Below are 18,553 nucleotides of genomic sequence, written 5' to 3'. Positions count from 1 at the left end.
ACGTGGACAGTTCACTTGGTGATAAAACATTTTTGGATAGTTATGCGTTGTTATAATCATCCAAGTTATGCCTTAACTAAACAATTGTTAAATAAGGTTCTTGTTGTTATGTTCTTGTTTTCACCGTTCTAAATGTATCTTTGGATGGTAACATTGTTAATGAATGTTTCAGACCATGATGCATTCCTTTAATGACGTCTTCAATAACATTTGCCTTTCGAGTATGCTTTCATAAATTCCCACTTAGCTATTACAACCTGTCTTTAAATTATAGCGATTTGGCTTTAAAAACAATAGCATGTTACAAATAACAACATTTAAGGTCTATTTTTAATGGTAAATAGTTACATGGTTTTATAAAACAAGTGTCTATTTTTATTATTATAGACTTTTCTGCCAATGTAGGCTTACACTGAGCAAAACCTCCAGACTTTCCGTAATTTTGGAAAACAGTATTTCATAACTACACCTACATATCTTCCCTGACTTCCCAGACCTAAATTTACATTTATTTACATTTACATTTATTAATTTAGCACTATTATCCAAAGTGACTTGTATATTTAAATTATATTACAAAGTCCATTGTCCCTGGACGAATTGTCCCCCCCCCTCCCCCTGAGAATGTCAGAACAGCATTTATTGCACAACATTGCCAGTTAAAATGCTACATAGTACATACTGCTGCTATAAATGTGTCTGGGTAGGCGGCCTACATACTCTATTGTTCACATATGCCACCAACACCATCACAACCTCACATTTGCCACTAACGCCAATCAGGCAGACATTCCTTCCTCCGTTATTTTTTTAACCACCAGCCGCCACTGACAGATACTGGTTACCTTTGGAACTACTGGAAGAGGACATAAAGGTGCAAGGGGAATTTTCTGATTGGGTTTCCCTACCATTTGACCCAAATGACAAGACCTGCAGACAGCCACCACATCTTGATGTAACAGAGATTTTTGCCTGGGTTTTCCGAATGCCCAGCCAACGATGTTTCATCAACCAAACGCAAAACCTCAGGACAGAAACTCTCGGGCAGCACCACCTGCTCTACCGCACTCCAGACCTCAGTGGCTGGTCGATCAGAAGGCCTCTACTTTCGCATCAACATATCGTCACGTACATAAAATCCCTCAGCCATATCTCTGCTTTCTTCTGGCCTAATGGCACTCTCTCTTATTGATGCCAACACAGGGTCCTCCTTCTGACCGGTAATAAGCACTTCCCTGCTTCAGTGGGCAGTGCTTCGACTTGGCCAGCTTCACTCGCGGTCCGCGCGCGGGATCACGCGGCATCACGTGACTTTAATTTGTATTTTTCCAGTGACGCTGCAACGACGCTGCAACAACCGGCAGAGGTCTCAAGTGAGCAGGGTGTCTCGTAAAAAGAAATGGAGTTGGAAAACCCTACACAGACTTCACTACAGACTTTAGCAGACTGGTTTAGAAATAATTTAATAGCCAGAAATATGCCTGCCCTGCCCTAATAAAGAAATATTTGGTTAACGGCGAGTGAATCCCGTTTGCAGCCGTAGAAGAAACGCAGGACAAATTAAACATTCTGGTTTTCTCTGAGTGCAACGATGATAGACAGACATCATTTGGACAAAATATAGAGCATATTAACCTCCGTTGCTCAGCCAAATGCCTTCCTGTTACGTCCTGTTATCACGGAGTTACAGGCGATAAACGATTTTTGATGGTCACAAATTTACTTCATTAGCGTTTATTTTTTTGATTATTAAAGAGTGTTTTTCATTTAAAGGCATGACTTTGTGCTAATTCAGAAGAGCATTTAGTGCTCTCCCCAATCCCAGACGTTCACATTGCATGTTTGTTTGTAATGGATGCAACCGCGAGATACGCTTGTCATAGGCGCCGATACTGTGGGTGCTCCGTCTCTCGGGCACTCACTGAAAACATCGAGCACCCACGTGTGCCAGCTTACAGTCCCGGCTAAATTTATATTAATTTAAAATCAAACATCGCAGTTTATGTTAAATTCAGCATCTCTCATAATGTGATTGGATATGTTGCTGTCAATTCCCTACTCCATATACTAACCACCAATGAGAGCGTCTCTCGTATGAAAATTCCTGACACTTCCCATCTGAAGAATTAACGCAAGGCTTTGTCGGTCTTCAGCCCCGAATGTTTAAAATGTATATAGCCCTGAATATCATTTTAAAAGTAGTCTGACAAAGCTTATTGTTTTGTGACACAGCTAAACACTGGTACCTCATAGAACGTCTATAACATAGCCTAGGTGGTCACAACTCACAAAAGTAAAGCAGATAGAAAGAACTCACGCAAATCTAGCCTACAACACGCAGACAGCTTCATGTGCAGGGGAGAGAACGCGCGCGCACAGGTGCTTTATGATTTTTGGCTTCTGATGGTATCTTGCTAATTCACTGAACTGCATTAGGTCACACAAATGGTATTGCCTTTATCTTATAACTCCTTGTCTGAGCGACTACCAGGCCTATGGTTTTTAAAAGTCAGATGTTCCCTGACAAAGACATTCGAAAATTAAGAATGTTTATTGACTTGAAAAATACACTATTTTTTGCAAACTCCCTTCATTCAACCCTTGAAGACATCGCGGTCTGGTGCAGTGTTGCGCGGGTTTGGTCACAAGCGGCCCGCGGTCGCCCGATATTTTAATCAACCCGACCGCAACTCGGACCGCCAATATTAATTAGGACAAAATTATACCCGACCCGCGATCCGACCCGCTTATTTACAAAATGTGTGCTTTTGGTTATAGCCTGCATGCAGTGTGACAGTAGGCCATTTCTGTAAAACTAATTTATTTGCAAAACTTTATGCGGTAGAACTACACGCAGTAGGCATGCAGGATATAATGTTTGCGCAGGAGAGGGAATGAGAATAAGAGCGCAAGCACGCACACAACCACCAAGGATTAGAACACTATAGGATACGATTTGAAGGCCATGGACATCTTTCTTTCGAAAACAGAAATGGTGAGGCAAGATATAGGCAAGAGAGATACATTGCTGGTCAAAACGTCAGCGTAAGAACTGGTTTATAATGCTGAATGAAGCACAAAGCACATTTACTAAAGCACACCCACTGTTTAAAGTCACAAACACAACGAACTAAGGTAACTTTTATGCATGCGCGAACCTATACATACCGGTAGGTATGGCTGTGTAGTCTGTGCCATAACGTTTATTCCTGCAGGCTGCCCGTTTTGGCTGTCATACTTTTAAATGGCTTCCCAAGAAGTAGGCCTACATAGACCATAACTTGTACTACTGTCATCTTCTGACCCGCCCGCAAATTACCCGAATATCATTAAAATATTTTGTTTATGACTCATAACCGCGGTCACCCGCGGGCGGCCGCTTAATTTCGGGCAGACCACGCAACACTGTGCGCTATGTAGATCGTTTCTCGTACCATTTAATTTCTCAGAATTTAGGTCTACTAGGCCTACAATAACGTCATCACCAAATACATCTTTTATTTTTAGTTGATCAACCACAAAGAGTAGCATACTGTGCACAGTGCACTGACGACTGTACAGCCCAAGGTAACCAGTTGTTGTAGATGAGAGGCAACCCCTTGTTTCAGATAGCCTGGACAACATGTTACGTGGGTGTTGCCTACGTTATTAATTAATGGTAGCCTACAATAGTTAATTGATTCGCGTAACATATTAGTTGGCTCAAAGAGTAGGGATTCAGGATGGAGAGTCACGCGTGTGTTGCTTTTGCGGGATTGAATCCAGTTTAATGATCGTTTTCAAAACATATATTTTTTTACATGTCTTTTGTCCGAGTGGCTGTAATGTAGCCGAGCGCTCATGGCGTATGAAAAGCGACTTCAAACTGCCTAAAACAACTTGTTTGTGAATGTCTGACAACTGCTGCAGCGCATGCACGCACAAGGAAACCAGTAGGTGTAGAAACCAGAAGGCACACAACACCGGAACGATTTTAAGGCTATTTCGCATAGGCTACTCAATGGTGCTATTTCACACGCATTATAGCGACCCCCACTCACCGGGGTTAGGTGGAAGGTGTATAGACGATTGGCGTAGCCTAAAGTCAACATTGTTTGCTGGTAACCAGCCACAAATAGCCTACAGATTCTTGCGTGCGGTACATTCTCTATTCTCTCCAAAATGTGCCCGTTCTATAGGCTGGCCAAGTGCGTAATTCTGTGGCATAAAGCAGATGTATTTGTTTATTGTACAGAAAAATAAAAATAACCTGTCAAGCAGTCAATTGACTACATTGCAGTCAATAAGGCAGGCAAATTACGAAACCAAAACGTGGGTCATAGTTGTCTAAGCCTCTGCTGTGAGGCCAAACCCATGAACAAAAACGCATTTATATCTGCAATAGAGTTTTTTTTGGCGAAACAAGCTCACAGCCGAACGAGTCATAGCACTGAAGGGAGAGGCAACTGGCATGTGATCTCCCCACGGGCCAATGAATGTACAAGTTTTCTCCTGTGCCTACGATATTTAATCCAGTGTTTTGTCAAGTTGCAAAATGCTATTCGTTTTAACGAATTTTTATGATAGTATGAAGTACTTTTTGTATAGGGTACTATCTTAATTGCTTTATACTCAATACTTGACCAATGGCTATTGCATCTGTCTATTGAAAGTGAGAATGTGGCATGTGATCTACTGTGTAGGCTTCATAAAATAAAATAAACAGATTGCTAATGGCCTACATGGGGTGCGTTTCCCGTACAACTACGGAGGTAAGCTTTTTACTAACAGGATGCATCGTTCAACTAACCAACATGTAAGTTACGACTGTTTCCCAAAACTGTCGTACTTACATAGTACTGTAAGTTTGGACCATGATAGTTTCCAAACTTCAGTAGTCTGGACTAAGGTGGTTAATGACATTTAGTAGCACGTGAACGGGCACCTGCACATACTTCTGTGGCGCATTGCGTTAAAGGAACACGCCACCCAAAATCAGTAGTAATATATGTTCTTACCTTAACTTTCACGAGTTGAGCGAATGTGTTAGCATGTTGCTATGCTAGCGGGCTCTGCCGTGGCCGTAGAGAGAGGAACATAGCAGTAATCAAACACCTCCATTTTTTCCCTACTTAAATACAGTTGCACGAGTAGTTTATAAAAATGTGTACGTCACACAACATGAAACGTGGCGATTTTCCAAGCGAATAAACAGGAGAACTAGCCTACAATGTGTGGCGCAATAGCACTTGGGAATACTTCGACCTAGCGTGGTAATATTATTAACACCTAATTGTAGATCCTATCCACCACAGAGTTTAGAATCCATGCTGGATCGCCCCTCAGCCTCTCCCTCCCCTCTGAGCGAGAGAGAGGCACACACACTAGAGATGCGCTGATGGGCTATTATTTCAACCATAACTGCATAGCAAAACTTATCATCCATCAGCCATCCATCAGCACCAAAGTTTGTTGACCAATTTTCAAAAAGGCACCCGCCCACCATCCGTTGGTTGTTTTAATGTAGGCTATATGGGTGATGCAGCGCTGCTGACGTGAGGCTAGAATGCCCTTGCCTGTTCTAGAAAGACTGATCTAATGCAGCAAATATATTAAAAGGCTGAAGTCGTACATTGGCCTAAGACCTACCTAAGAGCAAACAAACACCATCTATGGGTAGGGACTGTACTACACCCACAGTAACACAGCCAGTGACTAGGTTAGACTAGGAAGTTTTATCCGTCCAAGACATTAGCCAGCTCCTGCTGCCTAGCGAGATCGACATGTGTCTGATCAGACTTTAACTTTTAAGTATGGAATTCCAGCCGATAAGCTTCAGGAACCCGTTCATAAGCCCTGAGTACAGCTTTTTTAACCACCCCATATTTACCACTATCTGCAAACCCGAGAGCAATGTACGCTTCCTGCGTCTTACCTATGGATTCTCTTCTAACCAACGTCACACAGCATGAGGCCAAGACCTCTCAGTTGCAATGTGCTCAAATGTCTCGAAAAATATCTCTGGAGATTCTGCACAAAACCGTGGCATGACCTTCAAACACCTACCGATATCAAAGCGACACAGCACAATTATTGGCACCCCTGCTTATAATACCTTCTTAAGCCTCCCTTTGCCAATAAAACAGCTTGTAATATTCACCTATGAATACACCCCATAAAGTTGAAGAATACCGTTCATCTTTACAAAATCTCCCCAGATCGTCCAGATTCCTTGGTCCACACTTGTGCACTCTCCTCTTTGACTCACCCCACTATGTGTATGGAGTTTAGATCAGGGGACGGAGATGGCCGAAGCTTGATTTTGTGTTCAGTAAACCATATTTGTTTTTATCTGGACGATTGTTTTGGTTCATTGACCTGATGAATGATCCAATCATGACCAACTTTTAGTGTCTTGTCAGAGACTGACAGATTTCCTTTAAAAATGGTTTTTCTTGTTGTTCAGTTACCATGCTCCTTAATTAGATTCCCAAGTCCTTTGGGAATAAAAACAGCCCCACAATACCACAGCACCTCCACCATAATTCTCATTAGGTATGGGATTCTTTTCAGTATAGTCATTCTTCTATATACGCCAAACACACCTAACGTGTTTCTAGCCAAAGAGTGCAATTTGATTAGAACCATTTAATCATTGTTTTAACTGTAAATAGAGGCATTTTCAACAAAGTACCTAGTTTGTATAGACATTCTCTGACTTACAAATGTCAACACACTTTCTTTTTCATTTAAATTTAGTGTATTCTCTATTGACTAGAGGATGACTAGAGGATTTAGCCTCTGTGTCACTTTATTTTCATACCTTAGTGAAAAAGAAAGTCATGAACTACTTCTGCAAGTTCACAGACACTCTGATTAACGTAAATAAGTTGAAATTAGATAGGAAAATGCTTCTGTTAGGTTTTGTATATAAGATTTTCCTAGGGGTGGCAATAATTGTGAGCAACATGTTTTCGTTAAAAATATGTATTTCTTTATGAGATTTTCCTTTTCTCAGAATACATTTTCTTCCCTTCAAGAGTGGATTTTTCTTCATTGTTTTCATTGTGAGTATAATGAATCATCAAAAGATTATTTTTTTATACCTGTTATTAATCAACTTTACCCAAGGTGCCAATAATTCTGGAGGGTACTGTATAATGCCTGAAGTTAGTTCAGGCCAGTGAATGAATTTTTCACATAGATCTGTAGGGTCAGTGTTGGGAATAGCTGTATTAGCTGGAAACACCAAACATTCTGTTTTGGAGAGATTAAGCTGGAGGTGATCTTTCATCCAGACTGAAATATCCTTAAGGCATACAGAAATACTATCTGAAACGTTAGAGTCCTCAGGTAGAAAAGACAGGTAAAGTTGAGCATCATCCACATAGCAATGATAGGCGATAGGAGCGAATAATCTCACCCAAGGAAGTGGTGTAAAGAGAGAAAAGAAGGAGATCCCTGATTCCTGAGGCACATCTGTGTTGAGGTCATGAGACTTTGATACCTGTTCTTGCCAAGACACGTTTAATGAACAGGTATGAGGTATGATTCAAACCAGTTAAGAGCTTTTCCAGAAATTCCCCATTTAGACAATGTAGAGAGGAGAATGTCATGGTTCACAGTATCAAAGGTTGCACATAAGTCAAGTAACATGAAAACTGGTGACTGAGCAGAGGCCTTAACTACAATGCTTCAGTCACAGACAAAAGAATTATCGCCTTTGAAACCAGACTGCTTAGGGTCTAATAGGTTCTTCTGAGATAGAACACTACTTGCTTGAACACTGCTTTGATAAGAAAGGAGAATGTAAGACAGGTCAATAGTTCTTCACATCCGATGACTAGAGTGTAATTTTCTTGCGCAAAGATGTAACCCTTGCTTGTTTATCCAGTAAAGAATTAATCACATGCATGACCCACTGGCAGAATAGTAGGTGTGATGGACAGCAGTAGAGTGGATGGGGTGGGATCCAGAAGGCATGTTGTTGGATGACTTCGCTGAATAAGTAGGAAACGAGAGAAAAAGGCCATTGATGCTACCACAAGGCAAAACCTCTTAAAAATGCTGATCAAACTGGGTACTTATCTTGAGAACTTTTTCAGTGAAAAAAAAGGTTTTTTCTACTGTCAGTGGAAGAAAAGTAGATAGCAAACACTGGTAGTTACTAAGATCATTGGCATCTCTGGATTTGTGCCATTTTCTCTCAGCAGCTCACAGTTCTTTTGTACTGTACAGACTAGTGTTGTTTCCGGATCCCACCCCTGCTCTCTCTCCCATTCACTTCCTGTCACTCTCCACTGTCCTATCATTAAGGGACACCAAGCAAGCCTAACGCTTTTCCTCTACGAAACTCCCCCTCGCTCGGTCTGAAGCTCTTTTCCTTTTCTTTGCATCTTCATGATGAGTCATGAGTGGCTAGATGAAATACTCCAAATTGACACAAAAGATGGTCCAGGTAGGAAAAAACTTTCAGACATATTTACGAAAGGAGTGGCGTGATCTGCAAATTCTGCTCGGAGGCAAAAGCGAAAGGACAGTGGAAGCTTGATTACCTGACACAGAAAGTCCATGTAGACGCATTGAAAACATTAAGACTTAGACATGGGAACTCTATAGATCAAATTCTCCCCGAAACGAATGAATCCCGAGAGAGACGAATTCTGAGAGCACGATCCGACCCTAAACAAATAAAATTATTAATCGACAATGTGATGCTAGCAATTAACACCAACATGTCCATGTTATGAGTTCAGGATACACCATCATATGGCACAATGATTGTGCGTTACATTACGTTTTGGAAGCAAACTGATTTCAGTTAAGACAGTTTTTGCTGGAATCATTCAGCTTTCAGGATGCCCTGCAGAAAACATCCTTCATGCCATTACCAAGTTCTACGCAGACCATGCGCTAAACATGAACAAAATGTTATTGTTTACTTCAGATGGTGCTTAAAGGTTGTATCAGCAATTACACTGAACTTCACTTCTGTTGATGTTCAAACAAAACCGAGAGCTAGCTCGCTACTCCCTCCCGTGCAATTGAAACTCTCCTAAACGCGCATCTCGTCGGTTATTGGTTGGAACACTTTATTTTGCCTTTGAGTGGTTGCCAACACTTGTTGGTAGCAATTTTTTAGTGTACAGATCTCAGAGCCTAGGCTGCCTACAGAGACGCGGTTTTTTGACGGCCTGCTTATGAGTCCAACCATTATAAAGGATACTGAATAAATATCAACCTTTTTAGACATATTGATGCATTTGCTGTTATCTCTTTGAATTCCCTATGGCTAACGCAGGCTCGTGGTCATTTTCGGCAGGTCGCGTGGTTGCGAATTGCTCACAGTGCTGAAATGTGCGCTCAGAAAACAAAATGTTTGCTCAGTGTTCAAAAAATTAGAGGGGACATTGCTCATACCCCCTTCAAATGTAGGCCTATTGAGTCATTTGTGTTGAATTCGGTGCACTTTTGTAGTGTGCAGGTCAATTCTGGGTTCTAAACTTCTAAACTTCCTACATAATTATTATTTTTTATAGTCAGTAAAATAGTAGGCCTACTTTGTGTGATTAAGTCCTTTAATGTTTGTTATAGTTAATTTACATTGTGTTGTGTTTTGGCAATAAAGTAGCTTTAAATAGCCAAACTAGGCTAGATCAAGGTCAGTGTTGAAATTACTGCATGCAAATCACTGAATGCTATGCTACCCTAGGCCTTCCCGTGTTCATGGGATTTCTTTGACAGTTGCAAAGGGAAAAATGTGAGGATAGTCTTCTTTGCGCCCAGTGTACAAGTATGATGTTCCAACCACTCAGGTCTTCGTCAGATAGGCCTACACTATTACCTGTTGGAATATATCTGTGTGCATTCCTACATTATGTCTATTTCTTTGATAACATGATTTGCTACCACGTAACAATAAGCCGTTATTATTATTAGGACTCAACACACTTTGGTGGTATTATATGCTGTGGGCTTTAATTAGCGCATTTCGGGTAGCCTATCCTACATCTGGGTAATAATTATTGAACAAATTGCAGTCTACATGCCATGACAAATATTACCAGTAGTACTGACCGAACATGAAGTAGATTGTTTACAAGTTATGGTAATGTTATTCTGGCGTGAACATTGCGCTTTCATCACGTTAGCACCCTATATTACAGCTCCTTATGTCTCGTCAAAATGATTACAGCTCGTTATGTCTCGTCAAAATTCATTGATGAAGGAAGGTTTGCTTTATCCCAGAGAACCATACTCATTTTAGGAGGGTCAATATAGGGTTCAACGTCAAAAAAATTGATACAAAAGGTTCTTTTATGGATTCTGGTACTGTTGGACATGCTAAATAACATACTAAAAATCTAGTAAAATCTGACCTTGGGAAAGGGGTCATTTTCAAAATGGCCGCCAAAATGGCTGTCAACAGGTTAGAATGGCTATATCTCAATTACTATTCAGCCTACAGGGGTGAAATTGATATTAAATGATGGTCAAATTAAACAAGAATAGGATTTTAAATGTTAAAATTGAAAATGTTTCAATGCTCTACCTTTTTCAGCCATAAATTAAAATCAATGTGTTTTAATACAGAGCAAAAGCAATACAGGATTATTAACCATCTCCATGGCATGGAGGAAGATAAGACATGTCTTAAATGGTGTTATATCTCATCTAGAGGTTATATGCTTTTAGAAAATATATGGTTTGGGGTGTTAAATCTGTTTTGCCTGGACAATATAGGCTAAAATGTATCCCCTTTACACTAGATTCGCCTATACAGAATAGAGGGCAATGCATTGTTCATGGCACGGAGGAAGATGGGACTGGTGTTATATCTCATCTGCAGTTATACTGTATGCTTTCAGAAAATATATATTTTAGGGTGTTTAATTTGTTTTCCCTGGACTTAACATGCCAACATATATCCCCTTTACACTAGATTTGCCTATACAGAATAGAGGGCATTGTATTGTGCATTCATGGAGGAAGATAGGACATGTTTTAAATGGTGCTATATCTTATCTACAGATTATATGCTTTCAGAAAATATATATTTTAGTGTGTTTAATTTCTTTTTCCTGGACTGTACATGCCAACATATATGCCCTTTACACTAGATTCACCTATACAGAATAGAGGGCATTGTATTGTGCATTCACGGAGGAAGATGGGACATGTTTTAAATTGTGCTATATTTTATCTACAGATTATATGCTTTCAGAAAAGATATATTTTGGAGTGTTTCATTTGTTTTTCCTGGACTGTACATGCCAACATATATCCCCTTTACACTAGATTCGCCTATACAGAATAGAGGGCATTGTATTGTGCATTCATGGAGGAAGATGGGACATATTTTAAATGGTGTTATATCTTATCTACATATTATATGCTTTCAGAAAATATATATTTTAGGGTGTTTAATTTGTTTTCCCTGGACTTAACATGCCAACATATATCCCCTTTACACTAGATTCGCCTATACATTATAGAGGGCATTGTATTGTGCATGCATGGAGGAAGATAAGACATGTCTTAACTGGTGTTATCTCTCATCTAAAGGTTATATGCTTTTAGAAAATATATGGTTTTGGGTGTTTAATCTGTTTTACCTGGACAATATAGGCTAAAATGTATCCCCTTTACACTAGATTCGCCTATACAGAATAGAGGGCAATGCATTATTCATGGCATGGAGGAAGATGGGACATTTTTTAAATGGTGCTATATCTTATCTACAGATTATATGCTTTCAGAAAATATATAATTTAGGGTGTTTCATTTTTTTTCCCTGGACTGTATATGCCAAAATTTATCGGCTTTACACTATATTTGCCTATACAGAATAGAGTATGTATAATGCTTGGTGTGGAGGAAGATGGAAATGTTATTTTGTTGATTAATGTTATATTTCATGTACAGTGTATATGCGTTTACAATATGTAGAGTAGAGTTTGCGAGTAAGTGGCTGTTTTATGACTTTAATGAACCATGATCCATGTACTGTACCCATGTGATGCATTGTATATTTGTGTAGATCAATAATTGTTGGCATCTATCATTAGGGGGGGGCTAATTAAACTGAATCTTAAACTATATGCATAAGTAGATCAGAAATAATTATTATATCATTATTCATCATCCTCTGACTCCTCTGAAAGGAACTTGTGTGGATTGTCACATTGTTCATTTTGACACGTTCCACAGGCAGCAGTGCAAGGTAATCCATATCTTCTACACGAACAGCGGAGTGTCTTGCAGAAATGCACACAATTAAGAACAGTTGACTGTCTCTGTACTTGGATCTAACATGAAAGAGTATTTGATTGAGGTTGATTCCATTCCATTCGGTAATCAGTATCTGAAAGCTAAACTGAGGGAGCGGTACGGGAATGACATATGTTTCACAGAAGGGAAAGGTTTTGAAGGCATGGTGACACTGAGAGAGAAAACATCATGCATCCTCAAGTCCTACTATAAGAACACTAAAAAAGGTGGAGATTAAGAGTCATCAGTGACCTCTTAATCTGATAAAACATGAAAAACACTTTCCTAAGCTGAATAATGCTTCAGATATAGCCAAAATTAGCCTCTGGTGGCCATCTTGGACGCCATCTTGAAAATTCTAAGTCTTTGAAAATAATGATCTGATACTTTAGTGTGACATATATGATTCAGTGACTGCTAAATCTGATTAAACACGAAAAACACTTTCCTAGGCTGAAAAATGTGTCACATATAGCCAAAATTATCTTCCGGTGGCCATCTTGGACGCCATCTTGAAAATTCTAAGTCTTTGAAAATGATGATCTGATACTTTAGTGACATATATGACTCAGTGACCGCTAAATCTGATTAAACATGAAAAACACTTTCCTAGGCTGAATAATGCTTCATAGCCAAAATTAGTTTCTGGTGGCCATCTTGGATGCCATCTTGAAAATAACAAGTCTTTGAAAATTATGAACTGATACTTTAGTGTGACATATATGAATCAGTGACCTCTAAATCTGATTAAACATGAAAAACACTTTCCTAGGCTGATTAATGCTTCAGATATCCCAAATTAGCTTCTGGTGGCCATCTTGGACGCCATCTTGAAAATGACCCCTTTACTGGGGTCAGATTTTACTAGATTTTTAATATGTTATTAAGTACATCTAAAGGTATCATAATCAGTTGAAAAACCTTTTGTATAAATTTTTTTGAGGTTAGGTGTTTTTTTTTCATATATTGACCCGCCTATTTCACTTAGGCTGGACTTAAACAGAAGAGAATTACTTGGCACTAACCATGTAGTCGTGTTTTCTATAGCATATTCGTTAACCTGTCGTTCTTTTCACTCTTATAACGTGAAAATATCAGTATCATGAAATAACGTGATAATTTCATGTAATAACGTGATACATATCTTGTTAAAACATGAAAAAGATATTGTTATAACAAGACACTTTTCACGTAATTACATAATACTGAGCCTTTTTATTTATTTTAGTGTGGCAGCAATACGCTTCCGTACACCCTAGCGGCAGCAAATTACTGCCACAGATTTGCTGCCAGGGCTAGTCAAGCAACTCTCTGTTGGCTTGTGAGCTCGAAAAATTAAACCTCTATCAGGCCAATCAAATCGTGTACAACATAATGATTGATGGCAGAGTTGCAACGGTTTGGTTTGAATTCCCTGCTACTTGAAAACAAATAAGATAATGTTGCTGTTGGCGAACAATGTGACACGAGTTAAGCTTTTATTAAGTTGGCAAAAGTTTGAACTAGCCAACTAGCTCCGCTGGTGGGAAAACGCGTGGGACTCAGCGCTGTCCTATTGCATGCAGAGGGAATTTGAAAGACAACCGATTATCCCGCCCATCGGACTGAGCACTGCGAACGGTGAGTGCCCAGACCCTACATTTTAATGTGGGTCTGGCTCGTCAGGCTAAGTGAGATCAGCAGTTCACACAGACACAGAACGTTATTATTTTAATAAAGTATCGATTCTAAAAAAATCGTATCGTTTTTTGCGTGAAGGCATCGTGATACATTTTTAGTATCGATACACCGTGCAACACTAGTACAGACATACTGTTAGAGGCCCATGGGTGACAGGGTTTAGAACGAGTAGGTTTTGTGGAAAGGACATGCTGTGTTCAGATAAGATGCCAGTGCAGAGGAAAGAGTCTCTGTAACATCATTAACCTCATCATTAACCATCTATCTATACATTTCAGGAACGTCTGTCTGTGCGTCAGTGTGTGTGTGTGTGTGTGTGTGTGTGTGTGTGTGTGTGTGTGTGTGTGTGTCGCACATCTCTCGAACCGTTCGTTTGATTTCAAACTTAGCAGGTGTCTTGCCATTGGCACGAGTAAGAGCAGTGCCAAGTTTGACGTTGTTTGGATAGGAAAGGCAAAGGATATTGTTAAAAATATCGGTAAAAGGAGCACACATTGGCTTTCTCCACTCTACTGTTTCCACTCCCCCTCATACACAGCACTGTAGGCTTGCATATATGTCAAACAGTTTATCCAATTGATTTCAAACTTGACAGGTGTCTTGCTACGGGCACAAGTGCAGTGGCAAGTTTGACGTTGTTTGGATAAGAAAAGCGAAATATATTGTTAAATATATCGGTAAAAGAAGCACATTGGCTTTCTCCGCTCTACCATAGCCACTCCCCCTCTCAAACAGCACAACATAGGACCAGAGGCAGAGAGGGTAAGCAGAGTTTTGGCAGCACTGAATCACGGGTTAAGACGCAAGATGTTGGATGATTATCATGTCTGACCTCAACAATAAAGACTCCCTGTATGTAGTTTGCTTGCATACAATGATTCCGAGGATAATAAACAGCAATAAAGAGCTTCGAATAGCCCAGGCTACTTTGGACTCAAGACTCTGAATAAACAAACGACAATTCTGACTGCAAGGTCCCAAATTGAAACGAGTGATAGGCTAATGGTCCCGTATTTAACAATGTTTCAGAAGACGTGCCACACAACTAGACAACGAGTGGCAGACAGAGCGATGTTACTTTTGCTACCAAAGACCGTTTTTGAGTCACATATGATGATGCATCTTTCTACAAAATGGTTTGTAATTCAATAGGCTAAACATAAAGCCTTACATCAAAGCTTTAGTCTTATGTCATTTCGATCAGCTACAGACAACGAGTGGCAGACAGACCGTAATGTCACATGCAAGCCTACCAGACATCAAAGACGTGATGTCACAGGCTAGCCTACCAGAGTCCCCCATCGTTGCAAATTTCCAACGATGATGCATCATTCCACAAAATGGTTTGTCTTCAGTATCAGGAAGTTATAGCTTAACAATAATATAGCCTTAACTCAAAACAGCTGTTAGGCTTAATATATCATTCTGATAAAAATGTCACATGCAGCCATGCCTAAATTCTGCTTAGGCCTACTGCACATTAATAATTATAAGTTCATATATTATAATGTAATATTCAGTATTCATTATTTAACGCTTAGTTGGAATGATTTTTTCTAGTGCTGGGCGGTATGACCAAAAATGTATATCACGGTATTTTTCTAAATTCTTACGGTTTCACGGTATATGACGGTATTTTTTTTTCCATGCATAATCAGATGTTCACAGCATTTTCTACAGGTTGAGGGAGGAATTGCTGCAGTACATTGACTAAGGATGGTCTATTTTACTGTCATGATGTAGAATAACTCCACACTAGTGGTAATGCAGTTTTGCATGGCCCCAGAAAATGATGCTGTTTACAAAGAGCCACTCATGATTCTAATGAAGAATCTAATCAGAATGCAAAGACAATTGCAGTCAAAATACAGAACTGTACTGTGCAAATTTCACAAACATCTTGTAGCCTATAAAACCAATACAAATAGTGCAACTTTATACTTTTTTGAAAATTATACAATTTAAAATGAAACCTCTCTGCTAATATGCTTACTCTGTCAAATAGGCCTATCAGAAACATGCCTTATTGTTATTGTGTGGTTTACATGACGTTAGTGGTAGCCTAACGTTAACTTCATGTGAATGTGGATGTCATGTTAGCCTGCCATGAGCTTCGGTTCGGTTCGCTAGGCAAAACATTAACAAAAAAGTTTGTTTTGGTGCACTGATGACAGTCAGGATAATTTCTAACTAGCCAGCTTGTATTGCTCAATGCATGTCTATAACATGCTTTACTTGCTACCTGGATCATTTCAGCGAATATTCTTAAGGTGAGATGAATGATAAGCTCATTAAACTTCACTGTGTTTGGTGGGTTGCTAACTAACGACATCACCTACTAGTCAGCTAGTTGCTGTTGAACAATCTCTATAGAATTTCTGTGACGGTAAATCCCTTTTGCAGTATCCCTTAACGTTTTTCCTTAACTAAAGAAACAATTTAAGGTATTCTGTGCAACACCCTTAAATAAACCCTTTATCTAAGGATAAATTAACCCTTAAGGGTCATACTTCAGGGGAAAAACTTCAGGTGTTTTGTGTTTACCCTCACTATGTCTCGCAGTGGCACCATGCGTGCGTGTGAAGAAAGTCCTGTCTGAAACACTGTCGTGCGGCGCAGCGTTCCAAACGTTGTGTAATCAAATACACCGGTATGGCGGTATATTAAAAATTCATATCATAACGAAAATATACACCGGTATACGGTGTGAACCGGTATACCGCCCAGCACTAATTTTTAAAGCAGGCATAACTGCAGGCATGTAATTGGGCTACAGGTTTTCTACAGGAATGGCATGTTTGAACGGACACTGCACTAGTTAATCAAGTGACAAGAATGAGCTGATGTTACCAAGGTGGTAAAATGGATGCTTTAGAGGCTTCTGAGATTACGCCAGAACAACACTGCAGCTAGACTATCCAGGAGAAGTACAGAGAATCTAATAAAGTATTGATCGGATATGTGTAATGGATTAACTGTAAGCTTCTCTGTAGTATGGTTATGTAGCAGAATTACATCAAGATCCTTAGCAGCTTTGTGAGTATGAGGACTATGAACATGTGTGTGAGAATGTGGTATAACCAACATAGAACAAAATTAATTATTTATGCTCAATAATATGAACACATCAATTAGTCAAAACATATCAAATATGTTCAAATTTATCATATACGATAATTATTATTATCATAATATTATGTTTTTTAGTGATAACACAATCAATCAACCAATGAAATATGAAGAGATGTTATCTTACCGTGATGTTGTCAAAGAGTTTGGCCATGTGTTTGATGATATCACTGTGTTGTGTGGGCTGTGTCTGCAAAAGCTTCTTAATCACCACCACACTCTCTGCCACCACCGTTTCTGCAGGAGGACAAACACATCAGTGTATAATTGCATTATTACATATTCAACAATTAAAACGTGATCAGCCTACATAAGTTCTCACTGTTGAAACCACACTATACCATACTGCAACTGAGACCACCTTATGGTTCATTAACCAAACACAATTCAACTGTGTGGTATGTTATTAAACATGCCTTGCCTAAATTGTTATGTTTATACAGTAAATTGATATAGTCCAATCATATGATGATAGATAAACAGAGACAGATATAAAGCTAGATAGATGACTATTAATCCCCATAGGGAAATTAGATTATCAGACCTAAGACCTTATATATTGTTCTTTACAGACCACTTCCAGTGAAAAAGTTACTAACTTTGTTAACATGTCCATATGTTGTCTGTATATGTTACAAAACATCATGGTCATTCAATGAGAACCATCAGCTAAGTGTCCTCACACATCTGCTACTGGAAGAGGGAATCATCAGCAGGTTGTGCCTCGCATGTCCGCATCTGACAATGAGAGCTAATAGCACAATAACGCTGGTGCTGGTGACATCCAGCTTGTAAAAGAGGGCCAAGGTATTGCCTGGAGCCCAGTTCATGCTTAAACATATCTGTTCCATTGAAACTCCTTTCCAGGCTACCAAAGAGGCAGATCATGGTTTCTCACTCTTCCGTAGAGGGTGTGTTTGATCGGTTTAAGCATCATCGCTGTGCTTACTGGAGTCCTTTGACAGATTCTAAACAAAATAAGGTCTTTGGGTCTCCAAAAGACTGTCTTGGGATGTAATTTTTACAGACAAGCTGACAGCTCCCATTGTAGTTCCTGTCAACTCCCGTCAATTCCTTCCTGTCAACTCCTGTCAGATTTTGCCAGACTTCGTAACAGTAACAAGATTTAGCGAAGGTGTTCCTATTTCACAGCAAAAAGTACCCCCTTTAATGTAGCTGGGCGACCATAGCAACACAGAAGGAAACTACCATGGCGTCATTAACGCGGGACACAGTAATAACAATCTTAACAATGATTTTTGTGGGAGTTTGTTTCTGATTCCTGGTATGTGGCTGTTTATGCCAATGTCAATTTTACTCCATGAGAAAGCGTTTGTTAATTGATAAGATGATAGAACGCTCATCTTTTCAAACTGCAAAAGGTTATTCCATTTTCAGAGTGCCAAATTAAATTAACGAATGCACCTGTAAATAATAACATAACATAATAACATAAAAATTCCATACGGTTCCCGAGACATGAGCAGAAATGTAA

At 39.5% G+C, this 18,553-nt stretch overlaps 1 protein-coding gene across 1 annotated transcript in view; it reads right to left on the bottom strand.

The window, feature by feature from the left end:
- Positions 1 to 18,553, bottom strand: part of ap3b1a (adaptor related protein complex 3 subunit beta 1a) — a 231,454-nt gene that overhangs the window by 106,407 nt on the left and 106,494 nt on the right. The window contains exon 14 of the mRNA XM_076284918.1: positions 17,186 to 17,295. Coding sequence (XP_076141033.1) covers positions 17,186 to 17,295 — 110 coding nt within the window. The remainder of the gene's footprint in view (positions 1 to 17,185; positions 17,296 to 18,553) is intronic.

This window comes from Alosa pseudoharengus, unplaced genomic scaffold, assembly GCF_046254945.1.
Source record: "Alosa pseudoharengus isolate Yale_2024_CS ecotype anadromous, Long Island Sound unplaced genomic scaffold, YU_APseudo_1.1 YU_APseudo_1.1_scf_14, whole genome shotgun sequence".
NCBI classification, from domain to species: domain Eukaryota; kingdom Metazoa; phylum Chordata; class Actinopteri; order Clupeiformes; family Clupeidae; genus Alosa; species Alosa pseudoharengus.
The sequence above is the reverse complement of the archived record's forward strand: the minus strand, read 5'-3'. Positions and strand labels throughout refer to the sequence as shown.